The 18728-nt window shown below is 35.8% G+C and overlaps 1 protein-coding gene across 1 annotated transcript; it reads right to left on the bottom strand.

Annotated features, from left to right (window-relative positions):
* Positions 1 to 2066: 2066 nt before the first annotated feature.
* Positions 2067 to 18012, bottom strand: LOC107083440. Its single transcript, XM_015372673.1, has 10 exons — positions 17867 to 18012; positions 10945 to 13015; positions 10093 to 10192; positions 9260 to 9337; positions 8780 to 8884; positions 8259 to 8391; positions 7985 to 8099; positions 6155 to 6279; positions 3698 to 3778; positions 2067 to 2494 (listed from the first exon to the last, which is right to left on the bottom strand). Exons 1-10 carry the CDS (start codon positions 17904 to 17906, stop codon positions 2400 to 2402), a joined length of 2943 nt encoding a protein of 980 aa, XP_015228159.1. The 5' UTR covers positions 17907 to 18012; the 3' UTR covers positions 2067 to 2399.
* Positions 18013 to 18728: the final 716 nt, after the last annotated feature.

Here is an 18728-nt window from a genome sequence, read left to right on the forward strand (position 1 = left end):
CATGACCGTAGCCTCCGCCAATAGGCGCGGAGGGATCCAGACTCGCCTCTTCCTCTGTGAAAACTACAAACCACTACCAGATCAGTTTGCTATGGAGTGATTTTTCTGCAAAAAAGTTGCGTACAAAAATGCACGTTGCACACACATAAAGCATATTGCAAATGAATAAAGCTTGTTTCACACAAACAAATCTTATCACTCACAAATAAACATGTTGCACTCAAATAAATCTTATTGTTCACAAATAAAACTCTCATCTAATGTCACACACAAATAAAACTTTTTTTTCAAACTGTCCTTAAATGTTGCACACACACAAAAATTTGTTTTACAAACCGGACTCTAACATTGCACTGAAAATGTAATTTGTAAATTGTCCCCGAGTACAAATCGATCTCTGCTCGCATACAAAACAGCCTCTCCTCGCATACGAGACAATTCTTCACACTCCACGGTAAGTTTGTGCCAAAAGTCACGCGATACACGGAGAATTGTCATTCTGACTAACCGACAGCAGGAGGCACCATACAATCAAAACAACTGAAATGTGCCGGTGTTACGTTGAGCTGCGTTTCCCCATCAGAGACAGTTTCCCCTGCCTCTCTGCACAGAGCAGGCGGAATGATTCATTTTTAGTGCAATGTTAGAGTCCGGTTTGTAAAACTAATTTTTGTGTGTGCAACATTTAAGGACAGTTTAAAAAAAAGTTTAATTTGAGTGTGACATTAGATGAGAGTTTGTCACACAAGTTTTATTTGTGAACAATAAGATTTATTTGAGTGCAACATGTTTATTTGTGAGTGATAAGATTTGTTTGTGTGAAAAATGCTTTATGCATTTGCAACATGCTTTATGTGTGCGCGCAACGTGCATTTTTGTACACGTTTTGGCAGAAAAATCACTCCGTATTTTTCACATTAAACTTAAACTATTTGAAGCCCAGTGATCATTATCAGGATTTTAATTTTTAGACATTAATGTATATGAATTTTTCAGATCAAGATTTAGATGATTAAAAAGTAATAGTTGGATTTATAATAGAAGTAGGCTTAGTTTAATCCAGATTACTTTTGGAAAATGCAATGATAATTTTAGAGTAACCATTTGCTTTTCTTCTGAAATATGTTTAAATTCTAAAAAGGAATTATATTTTAAAAAGTTGCTTCCTATACCACCTTGTCCTTACTAGAACGAAAATGTCAAAAGTATTGCTTTAACGTTGTACTATTCACCAATTCTTTGCATTATCGTATCTTTATCCTGCTTTTTATTACTCTTTGGTGTGTTTTCTTTGGGTATTCTTTTTTTCACTTAAGAAAACAAAGAAATAAAATTGCTTAAGAACATATTTTTCAAAACTTGAGTTTCATCACCCTAAAACCTAATAAGTAGTTATCTAGTAGTAGTTTTTAATGCTGTCATCTATTGTAACATTCAAATATCACATATCATCAGTGCTTGCAGAATTTATTTTTTTGCTTCTATACTTTGATACAAATTAGCAACGGAATCCTGAAATGTTTATTTTATAAAAGTCATTTTGTTTACTTTATCTTATAATACTGACATAAGAAATTGCTTAGGATAATAACAATGATATGTTTAAAACTAAAATTCAGTAGTATAACTGGGGATTAAATAAACTAATAACTGTAAAGACCATGAATATTATTTTAAAGCATCCATCACCTTTCAGAGATTGGAAACAGAGGTAATCAACCATAGTAAAACTTCCCATTGATGGATTACAGTAACTTCTCAAATAAAATGGAACTTTTACAAAATGAGCCTTTTTGAAGAAACAAATGTGTAGATTCTTAGTTTTTTGTTAAATGTATTTCTCTCTTGCAAAATAGATTTGTAATCTCAGTAAACCTTAACTGCTCAAATAAAGTTTACAAGTTGTTTGTTGTTACCAACATTCGTTCACTGTGTAAACTAGGCCTCTGATGCTTAGATTCCATTCCAAGTATTTGTATCTGTATCTGCATTTGTATCTGCCTTTTTTATCTCATCAAATTATGCTTTTTATTTCGTTAAGTTTGAGGGAAAACATACAATTTGAGATTTTTATTGAAAAATGTAAAGCTTTTCCAACATTTCACATTAAAATACAAACAAAACATTACATCTTGCCCAGATGAACAACATTAAGTACCTAAAGATGACATTTATACAAAAAAAAGACGTAAGCAGATATACCAACTAATTTCTAACATGTTTTTCAACAAAAAAACCTGGAAGATCTTCATTTGGACATAAAGTTTGTACAAAGTTGGACATTATTTGCTCAATGACCACTGTGACATTTGGTAAGTGACAATTCTGATTCACAGCTTTACATCAGGAGAACTCATGTGTTCCTATTGAGTATAGCACAGTACAGCCAGGACTCAGATCTAAGAAGATGCTGCAGATGGCAGCAGGAAGGAGGCGGCAAACATCAGCAAGAGTGTGAAGATTCCTGGTAACACCAGCTGTCCTCCAGAACTTCCTGCAGAAATCAGACAGGAACATACAGGTTAAATAGGAGAATAATAAAAGGTCTTAAGCTGCAGTTATTTATCAAGTAAGGAGGGGATTCCTAGATTAGATTTCCTTAAATGAATACCTTTTATACACTCAAACTACTTAGATGTTACTTTTTCTTATTGTTAATTATATAATTATTTTATTTTAGACATAAAAAAGAGGAAGACTAGAGTCTTTTTTGTTTTTTTGAAAAACTTACAGCAGGATGCATAGTTTTCATATTTTAGAACAGTCTCCAGCAGCATCTATATCACTGTCTCCTCATAATCTAAGCCACACTTTACTTCCTCTTTCAGTTTGTTTTAGTCAGACTCTCAACAGATAACAGCCCAGATCAAAGCAGAATAATTCACAGTGACCTCCTGAGAACAGATAACATTCACTCAAATGGTCCAATTTCAAAACGGCAGCATTAAAAAGGTTTATCAGAGGTCAATGAAGGAGTTACGTTAAATAAAGATCAGTACATGTTATCTTAACTTTGTGTAACAGACAAAAATGGAAACAACATCTGGAATAATAAAGTATCTAAGCTTGAATTATAAAACACTTCTTTTTGCCATATAAGGTACTTAACAAAAATATGGTATGTTATTATAAGGGAATATCTTGTAATTACAGCCAAACCAAGTGGATCTAACAGTATTTGAAATATTTTTTTTATGTTCAATCAGAAGAGCAGTGTTATTACCTAAGATTTACCCCTTTAGATTACTTTATTGAAGTACAAACAGGGCGTGAAATATAAACTGACACTTTAAGAGGAGTAAAACAAAGATTAAAGTGTGATACTCTTATATCTACACTCATCTATATTCATTGGTCTAGCCTCGGATAATGTTTTAACACTTTTCTTACTGAAAAATCAAACAACTCACTTTCATAAAAGTTCTGCACAAAACCTCAGTAATGAGACACGTTTAGTTTTTTTTAAAACTGGTTTCTGATATCATAAAATTAAAGGTCATTCTTGCACCAGTGAGTCGTTTATATGAGAGTTATTGTTGAATGTTTCCTCCTCTTTTTTTTTATTAAAGGTCTCTGACATGAACCTGTAAAATGCCAGGAAGTTTATAACAACCCGGAATCATCCGTTGATAAGGTATCCAAATACTCCCCCGCATAGATGTGAAGGCAAAAGTTGAAAATAAGAAGCAGGACTTACTTTCACATTCAGCACTCTCTTTGAACGGCCCCATCTTCTCACTCGCTTTGACAGAATTAAGGAGGTCCGCACTGACCTCCCCTTTAAAACACACAGTAATATAAAATGTTAATATTACTATTAAGATTTTCAACAAAAAACAAAAATTATAAAAAAAACAGAATTTTTCTAATGAATAATAACTGTAGCAAGATGAAAGCCCACCTTCATGTTTATATGGGCAACTTATAGACTCACATCATTTATAAATGAAAAAGGGAAACATCTATAGTGTTAAGAATACTAACCTGCAACTTTTACTTGTGCTTCTATAATGCTTTTGAGCAGAATAAAAAAAGGGGTTGGGGGGTTCATGACTCTCACTCTGGTAAACTTTTCCCCTTGTGAGGGTATAGTTACCGCTCCTGTGCTACACTGTTTTAAACCTCTGCACAGATACCCCTCTGTTCCCCCCCGGGACAGACAATGAGATGCACAGACACTCGATCCCGGCGTCAGGTTCCCCGAACAGTTTTCTAAGAATTTCTAAAGATTCTTCAATGCCTGTAATTGTTCATTGTCCTAATATTGGGACTTACAAGTTGTCCAGTTCAGTGTTAGAAGCCATTATTCACTACAACAACCGACAAAATTCTCAGACAAAATAGCACACATTCCGAGTTAAAATAAGGAAACATAATCCTAAATTTTGCTATTTCCACATTAAAATGTTTTCACATTGTTACTTTCCATGCAGTTTATGTAAACATTTATTTTATTTCCTTTGGCTGCTAAAAAGTTTTCAGTTCAGGTTTCAGAGATTACACACTTTTTTGTCGTTGACTGGTTGCTTAGTGAAAAATGACAGCAGCTTGATGCTTTGAGTCAGCACATGTTGACGTGGTTACATCACTAGACCACAGTTAACCTCCTGCAAACATGAGCTGCAAAGATTCCCGCAGTTCATAAAGACTATAATAACATCACATTGTGACTTATCTGAGATCTATTTAAACCATTATTACGAGCTTGGCTTTTTTGGTTTAAATTAATTTTACAGTGAGGTGCAAAATCGTATTTTTCTTTAATATTTTGTCACATGTCAATTGCACACTTCAGTGTTTTATTTTATGTGATCAACCTACTCGAAAGCAGGGAACTGTTAAAAAGTCAAATATAAATCTAAAAATCTGGCAACCTTAGTATTTTAATGCCCTTTATTCCAATAACCTAAATAAAACAACTTGGCAACAGCTCACATAAGATGCTGATGAAGGTTCTCAGTAACATAAGATGTTCCTTATTTATTAAGCAGAGTTCAGCTAAGTCTGATTTTATCTCAGTATAAAAATAGCAGTTCTGCTGAAGCTGCAAAAGATTGGTGACGAACATCAGTAAACAAACATTGGCACAAAGACTGAAAAGTACAGCAGACAGGTGAAATGTAGATTTTTAGAAAGGTTTCTGGCAGGGGTCACCAAAGTGGTGCACACAGGCACCAAGGAGCCCTCAATGACCACACAGGGTGCCCTCGGTGTCTCCTGAAACAGCACAATTCAACAGTGGGCTAAGTATGGCATTTTATTTTATTCTGTTTCTGTTCTTTTTTAATTCCACTTGTATTTCAAGAGATTTCAAAATGGCAACATCTAAAATAAAATTAGAAATGAAAAGGAAAAAAAATATGCATGAAGTTTAAGTGAACGCCTACTCCTCCATTTCATAGGTCAGTGTTGGTAGCCCTTCCTATGACTCATTAGGTTTCAACCTAAAACAGGTTGGTGACCTCTGGTTTACAGTATTAAAAGAAAAAAAAAAGGAAAATAGTGGGAGAATTTGACAAGACAACTACTAGTTAGCATTCCACAACTGTAGCCCCAATGGAAGAGGCCCAATATGGAATCCTCAATAGAATCCTCAAGTTTAAAGTTTTTCTTCAAGGCATGTCGAGAACAAAGCAAAACTTTTTTTTTTTCATGTGAGAGGTGGAGACAAATGAACACTGACTCATCCTGAGTACTACATCTGGATTGTGAAACATGATGCGGGCACCAACACCTTGCTAGTTGGTGAGTCAAGCTAAACACAGGCTAATCTAGCAATAGAATGCATGTATTGTATTATAATAGAAAAGATAAAATTGAGGAATGTTAATGTTTTGAAAGGGATCAGTCAAAGTCCAGACCTAAATTAACTGAAACTCTGTAGCAAGAATTGAAAAACTATGGTAACATATATTATTTCCATTCGATCAGTGTTGAGATATTTTGTAAATAATGTAAATATAAATAATGTTTGATGATGGTGGAAAAATACTTTCAAGAGGTGTTAATACTTTAGCAAAGCAAAGTTTATGCAATTAGAATGGAGAAAGCGGAATGTCTTTTTGCATTTTGAGTTATTTAGATAATTTTTGTTTAGTGTTTTATATGTATAACATAAATTGTTTTTAAGCGGGTGTGTATTTTTCTGCCTTACCTGAGACCATGAAGTTGACCCTCTGACACTGGCCATCTGCTGCAGAGAGGGGAGAGCCGGGCAGGATGGTTATCCTCGCCATTTCCATCCCCAGAACATCTGCGACTCTCCTTCGGAAATCATATCTGGGTATAAATAAACACAAACATCTTTTAGTCTAATAAGAACAGATAACTGAAGATAAACACAGACGGCAGGGGTGGAGATCCTGCTGCATCTACCAGCTCAATTCTCACATACATAAATGTTAGGTGTTTTTTTCATAGATCAGCCAAATTGTGCGCACCAACATATGGAAACCAAACTTTTTAAAATTCAACCACCTTGGGCTTGCAATAGAAACACTGATAAGGTTGCATATATAAATATTGCCAGTTGCCACACAGTTCCTGGTTTGCGCTGTTTTCTCTGGAATTAAACGTCACTAACAGCAAAGCATGCAAACCCAAACATTAAGACTAAAGCAAACGGAAACACTAAAGCTAAAAAAACGCAATGCTTCCTTGAACCTTGAAACCTTTTTAACCTGGAAAAAATAAATAAATAACATCTCTTCCTGATAACAATGGAATGTCAAAATACCAATCTTACTGGTTGGTGCTAAAAATGGTTTCTGGGTTAATTGAGGGAAATGAAGGAAACAACAGATGTTCAATTGGAGATCATGAAAGGGGATTTTGTTCTCTTGGAAGTGCAGAAAAATAAACACTACAGAATTTCAGAATTGCATATCACACTGTTTGGTATTAGCCAGATGTGTTTGTGTAGGAATTGAAAAATTCAGCATTTTATGGTACTTAAAGTGATCATGCAGGATAAATAGTTTGAACCCAGGACTTTTCTGCATCTATTTTTGTTTTACATTTGAAATACCCTTTAGTACAACTGTCATTTGATTTGGTAGAATATTGACCACAGAAACAATAGCTTCAATATTTCACAGCACTTCCTATCCTCTACATGAAGTTCAGCTTTATGAGTTTGTTTGATTAAAACAGTTTTGCTTTTATGAAATCAGGAAAAATAGATGCAAATGTATTTATTTAAGGTGATGCATTCAGACAGAAATGAGTCTGAACATAGATGATTGAAGTTGCGCTTGATGTGTTCAGTACTGCAACAAAAATGTAGTAAAACAGAACTTCCATGAACAGAAGGCAATAATAATATCCATAAAATGGAGTCCTAAACATTGCTAATGCAATGCATTCCTAATGAACAAGTTCTCTTGGAAATGGCAACAGCTTGCCTTTGCCTCAGTCAAGCAAAACAGTGAAAAAGCAGCAGAAAATCTTTATTTTCCTACATTAGGATCTGGGTGTGTTTGGAAAGGAAAGTTTTGATATTAATCATGAGTCATAGTCTGTCATGATCTGTGAAAGTTAGCTTACCCAGACAGGGGTGGAAACCTCCATCAATTGAAAACTTAGAATTCATAAAAAGTTTTTAGGAAAAACCATGCAGTAAATATAAATATTCTGATTAGGATTTAAGCATTTTCATCACTGTCTATCACTATATTGATCAAAAAATAAGAGAATAAAAAATGGGTCAGATTGTTAAGATGTGTGAGTGAAATTAAGGTACTGTTAATAACAAATGTATAGAATAGTGTATTTATTCAGTCTGTCAAAAAACAAATTAATAAATAAGTCATAAATACTACTTGTTATGTAATCCATAGACTTACAGCAGTTTTACATTTTCTTTACATTTTCTCACATGGAACATTTGAATATATTTGAGCAGTTTAGGAATTAGTGTTAATGATGGCGTTTTTGCAGTAATAGATGAATATTTAAAGAAGAGTTTTTTTTTTATTTCACTCACCGACTGAAGGAGCTCACATTGGGAAAGGTCTGCTCTGCAGACGGGGAATCCGGGAGGATTTCAGCACATGCAAGGATGCTATCACCCCTCTTAAGCACGAGAGATCTGTGAACAACTTGTTTTTAAACAGAACATTATGTCATATACTTGAATTCAGTAAATAATTTAAAGCTACAGGAAGATGATGTTACAATGTTTCTATGGTGCATGTAACTGTAAAACCAGCCAAGCAGCTAAACCTTTTAGGACTGATAGTCATTTCCGGCCCTCTCACCTGTGTGGTCTCCTGACAGCTGGATATTGCTGTCAGTATAGACTTCTCTCCCAATCAGGCTGACGTTGCCTTGCCTGGCAGAAACTTCCCCAACCACACAGCTCAACTGGTTTTCTAAGGAACAGCTGGAGCTCTGAAAGAGGAATAGAAATGAGGAAGTGGATTATACAATTACATCACTAAGAGCAAAGCTATATAGGATTAAGACGGCATACCTGCTATTTTAAAATAACTTCCAGGTATAATTTTATTGTCAGTTTATTAAAAGTATTTTTTCATTTAGATGTTTTCTTCAGTGATACAACAATAGTGAAGGTATCCAATGCTTGTTTTAAAATGTATGAAAGCATGATGTCATTTGTGAAACATTTTGAAAAGTAAGCCGACATTGTAATATGTCGGTACTCTAGTAGTTGGCTGCTTTTTTTTTCTATGCTAATGTGTTCCTCAGATTTTCCTCGGTCTGAATATGAATATATCTTATCGGATGATGTATTTCTGTTCAGCAGCACCAGCCTCACCATTAGTTTCATGTTGAAGGGATTGAATGTGTCTCCAACTCTGTCACACAGGTCACTCGTGGAATTCACACGATTGCTTGCTATGAATAGGGAGGCCGCAGCAGTCTGTAAGATTTAAAATGCCAGAAATGTTTCTGCTTCATTTTATAGTTGAATTAATGGTTGTAAGGAGAGAAAAAATTATAATTAGAGAAAGTAGACAAACACCTGATTAAAATCCTCCAACAATGTAGCTAATTGTTAGTTTTTTTTCCTATCATAGAATTTTGACATTTCCAAAGATGAAAATAAAATAAAAAATCTAAATCTTTACAAAACTTTCAGCTTAAGATGAGATTTGCAGTGCAGACTAAATGTTTGCACATACAAGCATTGCAAGTAATTTTAGAAACAGCAACTAGTATAAAAGTACTTTTGATTTGGGATATTTGCTTTGACTTTTGAAAAAGAGAGTTTCTCACTGTATAAAAATGTACTTACATTTCGACTTTCAAGCGATTTAAGATCCACTAGCAGTGTAACATCACCGTAACTCCCATCAGGGAACATCTGCTGTTGCTTAAAGAGAGCAAAACCAAAGGTGTGTGATATTAGCAGACATACAGGAAGGTTGATGTCCAGTTATGTTAGCTCAGTACAGAGACTGAGACAGAAAGATCCATTTGATGTGTGAATGGTTTCTTCTTTTAAACTGTTTAGACATTCCTCAAATTATTTTGTCAGAACAAAATAAGCTCATGTTGATGTTCCCTCCTTGAAATAGGTTTAGTGCAGGACTCAGTATGGGGCCTCTGGATGGCAGCTGACAGAAACAGCTGATACCACGGCGAGCCTCATAGTTCAGCGAAAACACATTTGCAGTTAACCAGCAGATATATGCTAAGCTAAGCTAAGGTTTCCTCCCTGGTTTACCAAACTCTCACAGCGTCCCTTATCAATGCTTTCTATGATCAGGTTTTAAAATTCTCCATGCTGTTAAATAGACACCTTCCTTGGTGACTTTAAGGAAACACTATAGTCATATTTCATCATTTTTCTCTATGCAATTGAAATGCTAATTCATTTGACATAATAGTTTAATAATTACAGTTTTAAGTGTTTTAGGTTTGCAACATGAGAGGACATAATGCTGTGGTTTGGGTTTAGGAGTCAGAAAATTCCAGGGTGTGGGCACACACTGAGGCTACACTGAGTAAGTCCCATCTCTAAGATCCTTAGCTGTCTTAGCTGCAGCTAGCACATTTTCTTCCTTTTGTTGAAGCAACAAATAAAAACCTATGCAGTAATGGTTTGCATGGTTTTGTGGTTTTTACCAGTTTGATTGTCCCAGTCACTGTTCCATTAAATGTAGCACTGGCCAAAGTCCATTGTCCTCTTGGATTTCTGTCTGCGGAGACATCTGCACACCTCATTCTGAAGAGAAAATAAACAGATCTCTCTTGAGACAGGCATTATGAGACAGATTACAAAGCACCCTACAAAAGGACCGCCAAGGTCCAGTTCTCAAGAGCTACTATCTTGAAAGTTTTAGATGCATCCCTTCTCTGATGATTTAAAAGAGTGGCTCATTACCATTCCTCTGCTGAGCTGAATTACCTTCTGAGGGAATTCCTCTTTTAGATTCAGGAGTGTTTTAGAAGAGATGGATCCAAAAGTTGCAGGATGGCAGCTCTAAAGGACCGAACCTAGGCAACCCTGCCCTAAAGATTCATTTTTCACAATATTCTATTTAGCAGCCTTATAGTATACAGAATATTCTAACACAAAACACTCAGGAGAATTTACGTATACAACTACCCTCAAAAGATTGGCATGATTGACTACTATGTTCTATGACAATAGTAAATCCTGTTATTCTGTTTCATCTGCAAAGATATGGTGCTTTCTTTCAACCTTGTTTGCCATTTTACCAATTCTTATTTAATTAATAAAATGCTTTCTGGAGGCCAAGTACTTCCTCTATGTTGGAGGAACTTTTAAGCATTAATCTTATGCATAAGAATGGTTACACCATAGGGTGAAAACGTTACTACGCAGTTCTTCTTAAGATGAAGGAACCTGTGGCATTATTTCAAACATTTGATTGACCTCTGTCTTTCATTCTCATATCCTATCTTGTTCTTCCTCTTTATTGTTATAAACAAACATTTTTTGTTGTTTCTCACCTTGATCCATTTCTGTAGTGGACTACAACAGATCTTCCCACAATGCTGTAAGGTCCAGTTAGAGGCATGTTTGGGTCCCTGAAGACAGCTTCATAGTCATTTTGGTCTGTAAGCATCCCAAACTTTCCACTAATGTCCCCTAGTTCATACTGGTCCACAGTGCCGGTTCCAGGTGGAGGTGAAGTGGTTATGTCCCAGTTAAATGGGTTAAAGTGACCCAGGATGTTTGCATCTGAGCAAGGATCAGGTCTACCAGCTACAATTGGCAAGATATGGACATGGTACCCTCCAGCTAAGGACTGCAGGTTACTTAAGGACACGTTGATTACTGTGGGGCCTTGTGGGACAGCTTGAGAAAATTTTATTTGGCCACCGGATGAACCGGGGCCAAACCAACTGCCCACACTTGCTTCAGGGACCCGCACCATGGTAACATTAGCACATGCAATTCTCGGGCCTCCTCTTTGTGCTTCATGGATGACCACAGAACGATCAATTATGCCTGACATGGTTAACCAGGAAGTAACATCGGTGAAAAAGTGCTTGGAGTTCACTTGTCCTACATTGGTGTCAAGATCAATGGTGCTGTGTTTATTAGCAAGGTCTCCGACCTCACAACAAAGGGGACAGGATGGATTGCAATGAAGTGTGTAGCTGCTATCAGTTGTGTTGATGTTAAAAGGATTCCAGTGACCACTTGTTGAGCTGCACCGCCCTTCATCATCATCTCTCTCTGTGCTAATAGGGAATATGTGAACATGCCAATTATGGTTTTTGGTTGGTGTTGTTGTAGGATCTCCGTACGACAAATCCATGAAGATAGAAACATCTGACAGGGGATTGTTCACCAACTGGGTAAATGTGATCTTTCCAACCACAGGGGTCTGAAATGTGGCACTGCCTACCACCACCTCCCCAGGATAGCCAATGCTGGCACACGCATACCTGGTACCATCAACCTCGTGAATCACAACTGAGCGACCCACAATGCTGTTCTGTCCAAAGAGAGGAAGGTTGAAGTCAGTGAATGTCCCCGCCGAAGCGTTTTTGTCTTTAAGAGACATATGTTTTCGACTCAGGTCACCAATCTCATACATGTCATGAGTTGACCCAGGCCCCGAGGGGTACGTTGAGAGAGTAGTGTCAACCTTAAATGGATTCCAATGACCACCCACATTGTCATTAGAGCACTGGCTTGACCTGACTGAAGGGACAGGGAAATCATGGACGTGGTAGGGGCCAACTAGTTCCCTTAAGTTTGTCAGATTTAAGCTGAACTGAGTCGTATCAAAAGGTGAAGCTTGACGAAAGTTGAAATATCCCATGATACCTCCCATGTTCATAACTGCTCTCACCTCTTTCTCTAACACGGTGTATACCTGAGCACATTTGTAACTGGACCCAAACTGGAGGAGAAGATAAGTGTATGCTGTGTAGGTGTTAAGGTCCAGGCGAGATTTCTGAGGATTCAAAGGGTTTCCAATTTTCACAACACCTATACTGATTAAAGTGGCAGGATCTACGTTTCCAAGCAGTTCACTGCATGTAGCTGCTGGATTTGTAGATCCCAAAATTGTGATATTGGTCACTGGTGCATTCACTCGACCAACGGTTACCAGGTCTGCTAGAAGCCGAGTGTTGGTATTTCCCTGATTAGCACGTATGTAGATGTTGCCAGCAACAGATTCGGTGAACCTGGCCTGGCGAGTCAATGATGTCTGTCCTTGACTTATAACCGTGCATACTTTGGTGCCGTTGCATGTCTGCAACAATAGCGAATAGTCATCCAAATTTGATATTCTTTCAAAGACACTTGATATGTTGATGGGGGAATCTGAGGAAGGATCAGCAGTGAATGTGAAGACACTGCCTCCAATGTTGGCCTCAGAGCAGGGCTGACTAAAATGGCCATACATAACAGGGAACACGGTGAGGGAAATATTTATGGCAGGGCAGGATCCTACACCAGACACATTTACATTAGCCATCTGGTTGTCAGAGTCAAACTCCACTTGACCCAATACTCCTTCCATGTTTAAAGGTGCCACAAACTTAGCACAGGAAACAAAATCTGAAAAGACAAAAATGAAAAGGGAACCAGTTAACAACTGAAAATTATAACAGTCCTACAAATATCAAATTATCTACTAACCCAATTTTGGGGGAATTTTTTTATTTTTTATTTTTTGCTTCAGCTTAGGATATGATAACATATTAATTTTAATAGTTACAATTTTAAGACATTTTAAGTCAGCTGTTTAATTTGGTTCTGTTAACAAAAAAAAATATGACTCTATTACATGAATAGAGCTTTTTCATTTGCAGGTTTTGAAGTAGAGGTTGATGCGGGAGCGGATTCTCACTCCTGCCCCATCCCACTCCCACATTAAAAAAATCTCATCCTGTCCCAGCAACTTCTCTATGCTTTGCCTTTTGTTGTTTTTCTGTAGCAGCTTTAGGGGTCAAAGTATGTTTTCTACCTGATTGTGTAAACATTTATTTTATTTTTTTAAACAAGTTATTTAAACCTTTTATCCATATGTGTTTGGCCACTTTGAGCAGCCTTTTATTCTGACCATCTCTTAATATTGAGTATGACAATTTCTACTTTTATTAGATTAAACTATGTTTATGTGTAGTAACTCTTAGTTAATTGTTGTCTACTATACTGTACCTCTTGTCATCATTGTAAAATAAAAAAAAGTCAATCAAAGGACCCTCCACCCTGTAGTCCGCCACCCTTCCTATGTTGCATCATATTAGACCTAATATTGACAAGTCTTCTCATATCAGGAAGATGTTCTCTGGTGTGTCAGTACCCAATCCCTATCCCCAATGCTTCTGTACTAGTGAAAATATTCCTTGCTGTCAAAATATCTATATATTTTTTAGTTATTTTTTCAGTCTGCTAATTATAACATCTTTAGCTAATTCTTACCAGCCAGTAAGGATTTATTCAGACATCCTTCTCCTCATCTGCTGTTTATCACCTAACAGCCTGCTCAGCCTCTGTTCTCTTTTCAGCTTCTAATGCAGGCAGTTTGCTGCACTTCTTGCACTTAATGCATGCATATTTTGCTGCATTTGCTTAGAGATGCTCAGCCTCTCTCCCCCAGAAATATTTTTTATTGCTGACATGATGTGACTCAGACTCCGGTCGGCTAGAGAGTTTGCTAACCCTGTTAAGCAATAAGGGAAGGGATGGAGACTGAGTGCTGACCTGAGGAGGGATTTCAGAAAGTTAAGGAAACAGGCTGTATATGGGCCTGCATCTTTGTGTGCCTGAACTTTAAATGACCTTAAGCCTCTTTTAAAAACTCATCTTTTTAAATTGACTCTTGATTCCTGTTAGGCCAACCTTTGTCTTATCTACCTTTCACCTGGTTTATATAGCGTTTGTAAATGAGTGATTTTCAAATGATGATGAATATTATTATACATAAATTAAACTCTGTTTGCTTACTTTCCTTGAAATATTTTACTCTGAAAATTTCTAAATCTCCAAACATCTCTATAATGAGAAGTTCCTTTTAGGTGGTGTTGTTTTTAGTATCTCTTTGAAAATGAACTTCAAGTTTCTTCATCTGTGTTGCATAAGCTGAGGGTTGGGTTACAACTATTTTCTGAACCAGAAAATATATTTCTTTTCAAACATACTAAAAGGTTGTTGATAAAACTTAAACTCTGTTAACAAAAAATATTCTTTAGTAGCAGAATGTTTGTGTAGCCTTTAAAAGGTCTTACAGCAACCCTTTTAAGTGAAAGGTACAGAACCAGAGGACCGCCCAAAGAATGATATTGGTTCAACCTGTTGATTGACTTTGCAATTATTTATGCAGTGACAGATGCAATTTTGATCAGTTTATGTTTAGCTGTTTTTAGTCATTTAAACACCAATTTCAAAACTCAACAAAAGTTGGAACTGTGAATTAATTTAAAGCAAGTTCACATTGAAAAGCAATCTTTATTGAATTAAAGTCACAAATGCTGCAAAGAATGTGAAAGTGAACAGTGGGGACTATACTAAAGTTCTTATATAACTGTATGTGATTCACTTTTACTGAGTTTATTTAGATAAGATAAATTAAAATCAAATGTCACTTCAAAGCATTTTAAAAAAATCAAAGAGCTCAATTTAAATGCAAATATTTGTAAAATTTTTGATCCAAAGTTTATTCAAATCGTGCATTTAATTATGAATGTCTAAAGTCATGCAGACTAGATGAAGTTTTTCAGCAGTCAACAGAATTTACTGAATATTTAAAAGGAGTACAAAATGTTTTAACATATAAAAAAAATACAATTATACATGCTCATGCTTTTGAGTTTGCACCCCTGGTAAATAAATACATATAAATCATAATAGCCAATATCTAAGATACAGAATATAAAAAAAATTCTAAGTAACCAGAAACATTTAACCTGTACTAAAAAATTGATTTAAAACTATAAAAGGTGTCCAGCTAATTAACTCGCCATCAATTCACAGTGATTGACCTTATATTTGTGGTATATCATTAGATTAAGTTTGTGGTCCAACTTTTATCATGTCTATAGTCTGCTTTTATTTTCTTTCTATTTCACTTTTTAATTCATGTAATTACTTGTCTTGCCTATATTTTAATGCTTAAGCCTAATTTCTCCTAGAACCATACAGCAAGAATTAAAAACAGAACCTGAAGTCCATTATTTTGTTGTATTATATTATTAGATGAGGAAAAAAAGAAAGACATCTATCGATCCTTAAATACTTTAGAGTATTTAAGAGGATTTGGGACTCCACTGAACCACACTGAGAACCATTATAAATGAATGGAAAAAAAAATTAAAAGAATGATTAACCTCATAATAGAGGCTGCCCTGCCAACATTATTATCAAATCCTCCCAGAGGTTGGGTAAGCACCCACAAGAATATCTGGAACACTTCAGATCTAACTTGTTCTGGGTAATGACACTGTGAATAATTTAATGTTGTTAATACAGGAATCCCAGTGTTGAGTTTACTACCTATTTTACTGTCTCTACTATATTTATTAAAACCAATACAAAATCAAGCATATGTCTTGACTAAGACCTTCTAATGCATGCAAATCATTTAGCAATGTCAGACTCTGTGAACAAGGTTTGGTAGAACCCCCGATGCTCTAATTTAAGGAGTACAAGTGATGCTTGGCAGCAGTTTTTAGATACCAGAGAACCTTAGCACTGAGCTCTGAAGTTGGTGTCAGAAAGGTCTGAACCTGAGGTTGCAGTTGCACGTCTCTGTGTAGCTCCAAAAACAAAGTAGGCCTCCCTAAAATGAGTCCGCTGCTTATAAAACGTCGATGGTTAATAGTAAAAGTAATTAATGAATCTGAGCAGTTAAAAAGCATTGTTTTGTAAAAACTTTACTAATTCAGAATTACTGAATAAAACAGAAAATTCAAATGTTAACTACGTTACTTAACAAACTTATATGTAATTAAGGTAATTTAAAAAAATAAAAATGACATACCGGTAGTCTGAGTTAATAAACGGTTTAGGCCATTGGTTTCCTCAAATCACTTTAGTTTAACTTCCTTTTTTAAGTTTTACAGTAAGCCAAAGTTGTAAAAGCTTAGATTCTCCATGTTGACTCTACCTTCAACATATTAGTTGGCTCCAACACTCAGCAAAGCAGATCAGCCAGCAGGAACAATTGAGTCTATCAAATACAGCTCAGGCCCTGTCGTATATAGTTATAATTTTTATCCAGACATTAAAGTTAAATGAAATTCAAATAAAAAATCTGCATAAAGGGAAATGTGAAAAAATATAAAACATTTTACTACCAAGTTGAATTCTGTTTGCTATATTTTATTACCGTTCATTGGCCTTAATTTGAGTTCATTCAGTTTACTACCTTTTACTACCCTGTAGAAACCCTTTTATACAATCAGAAAGAGACAGATTGACAATGATATTCATTGAACTAAGACTTCCAAGGCCAAACCCACTACCACTAGAAAAGGGATAGAAAATAGCAAGAAATCTGTGAGATGGATAAATAAAAATTTTTAATCATCACAGAGGGTTGGAATGATGGATAAACAAAAAAAATCTAAACATAAGCCAGAGTTTTTCAAATCCTGATTTAGTTTAAAACTTAATTTTCTGTTTACGAAAGTCTTCTCTTTTTCTTAGCTTGTTTGAAAAAAGCACACAAACACACACTCATGTTTAGACGTGAGAAAAGCTGTTTTGAGCTCATGATGATGTCACTGTAAGCTTACAGGGTGGAAAATGATTGGTGCCTTCATTAACAGTGCAGTGGGTCTTACACAAAATATACCACTTTGTTAAGCAAGTACTTATTTTCTATGAAGATGAAACTTTGTTAATACTTTTTATGATATGTATCAGAATAAATCATACAGATTAAGTTGTTTGGCTGAACAAGTTGTCTAAACTTTCAAAGTTTATTTTTCTCCTTTAATTTACACCTTAAACCTGGATTATTTGGTTTCTCTGAGATCAATCAGCCTGCAGAAGATTAAGAGTAATATTTAACAATGGAAATGCTATTTCCACACAGCCACCCATGGTTCTGTTTACTATTTAACTCAAAGTGAAGGATCTTTACCCTTAAAGTGGATGCATCAGAGTTTCCAGGTAGTAGTATGATTTGAGCTTCAGGGAGCAAACCGAGAGGATTAAGCAACAGACACATGGCTCTCAGAGTAAGTTAAACATTACAAATAAACCTACACAGTACCCAAAAGTCACTGAACACGTGCTGTTCAGAGATAAGCATATAAAAAAATTCCTCTGTGAAAACAGCTGTGAAAATCACAACAGACCCCTGTCAACCCCACATGATTTAAAACTCCTATAGTAAATAGTGTTTGGTCTTTTAATTACCACTGTGGCTTGTTTGCAAAAGGTTTTAAAAAAGTGACTCACCCAGTGCAACAAACAGCAGGGCAACGGTGAAAAGGCACATTTTGGTAGAGCAGGTTGAAGATGAGAGGTTCTATTCAAAATCTTCTTGCATACGTGGAAGCTGGGATGTCTGAGGAGAGCAGAGTGATGCAGGAGGTGTTTGTGCTCCTCTGCAAAAAACAGATAATCGGAGGCTGTATTTAAGTACTGTGCAGCCCTGTGATTGGCCTGCTTGGTTACAATGCCTCACGAGTGGAGGGAGGGGAGGAAGAGAAACTAAGAGCTCTGTTTAGCTGGAGATAGGCATGCATTTGATCCTGCAAAAATAGAGGTGGAGGGAAAAAAAAAACCTGTTGAATCACTTGAACATGCTCCCTGCAAACTTTATGCTTTGTCATGCTGTCTTTACTGTGTACGCTTTCTACAACAAATGTGTTTATAGAAAACTGATTGCTGAAAACCATTTTGTTGAACAACCTGGTAGAAATTTGTTTGTACAAATACAAATGCTCCAAATTCAGTAAAGGTGTGTCTTAAATTTTATTTCTAAGATGATTTTCAAAGTAAACAGCATTGCATTAATGCAGTGTAAAAAAAAAAAAAAAAAAGAGTTAAGAAGAGGAATTTTGCTTCACACTGGAGGAGCAATTATGAAATATTCATTAGAAAATGCAAAAATAAAGAAATTCGTACGTATGTAAAAAACAGGTATGAAAGATACACTGACACACACAAGTACCAAATATGCTCGAAAGGAAGGTTCTTATTATATGAAGTTGAAAGTTTAGAGAGGCTTCATCAGCTATATATAGAATAATACTTGAAATACTTGATACTTTTCAGGAATTAAATAAATAATCACACTCCACATCCGTTACCTTTC

The sequence above is a fragment of the Cyprinodon variegatus genome, unplaced genomic scaffold (assembly GCF_000732505.1).
Source record: "Cyprinodon variegatus isolate N-32 unplaced genomic scaffold, C_variegatus-1.0 Scaffold74, whole genome shotgun sequence".
NCBI classification, from domain to species: Eukaryota; Metazoa; Chordata; class Actinopteri; order Cyprinodontiformes; family Cyprinodontidae; genus Cyprinodon; species Cyprinodon variegatus.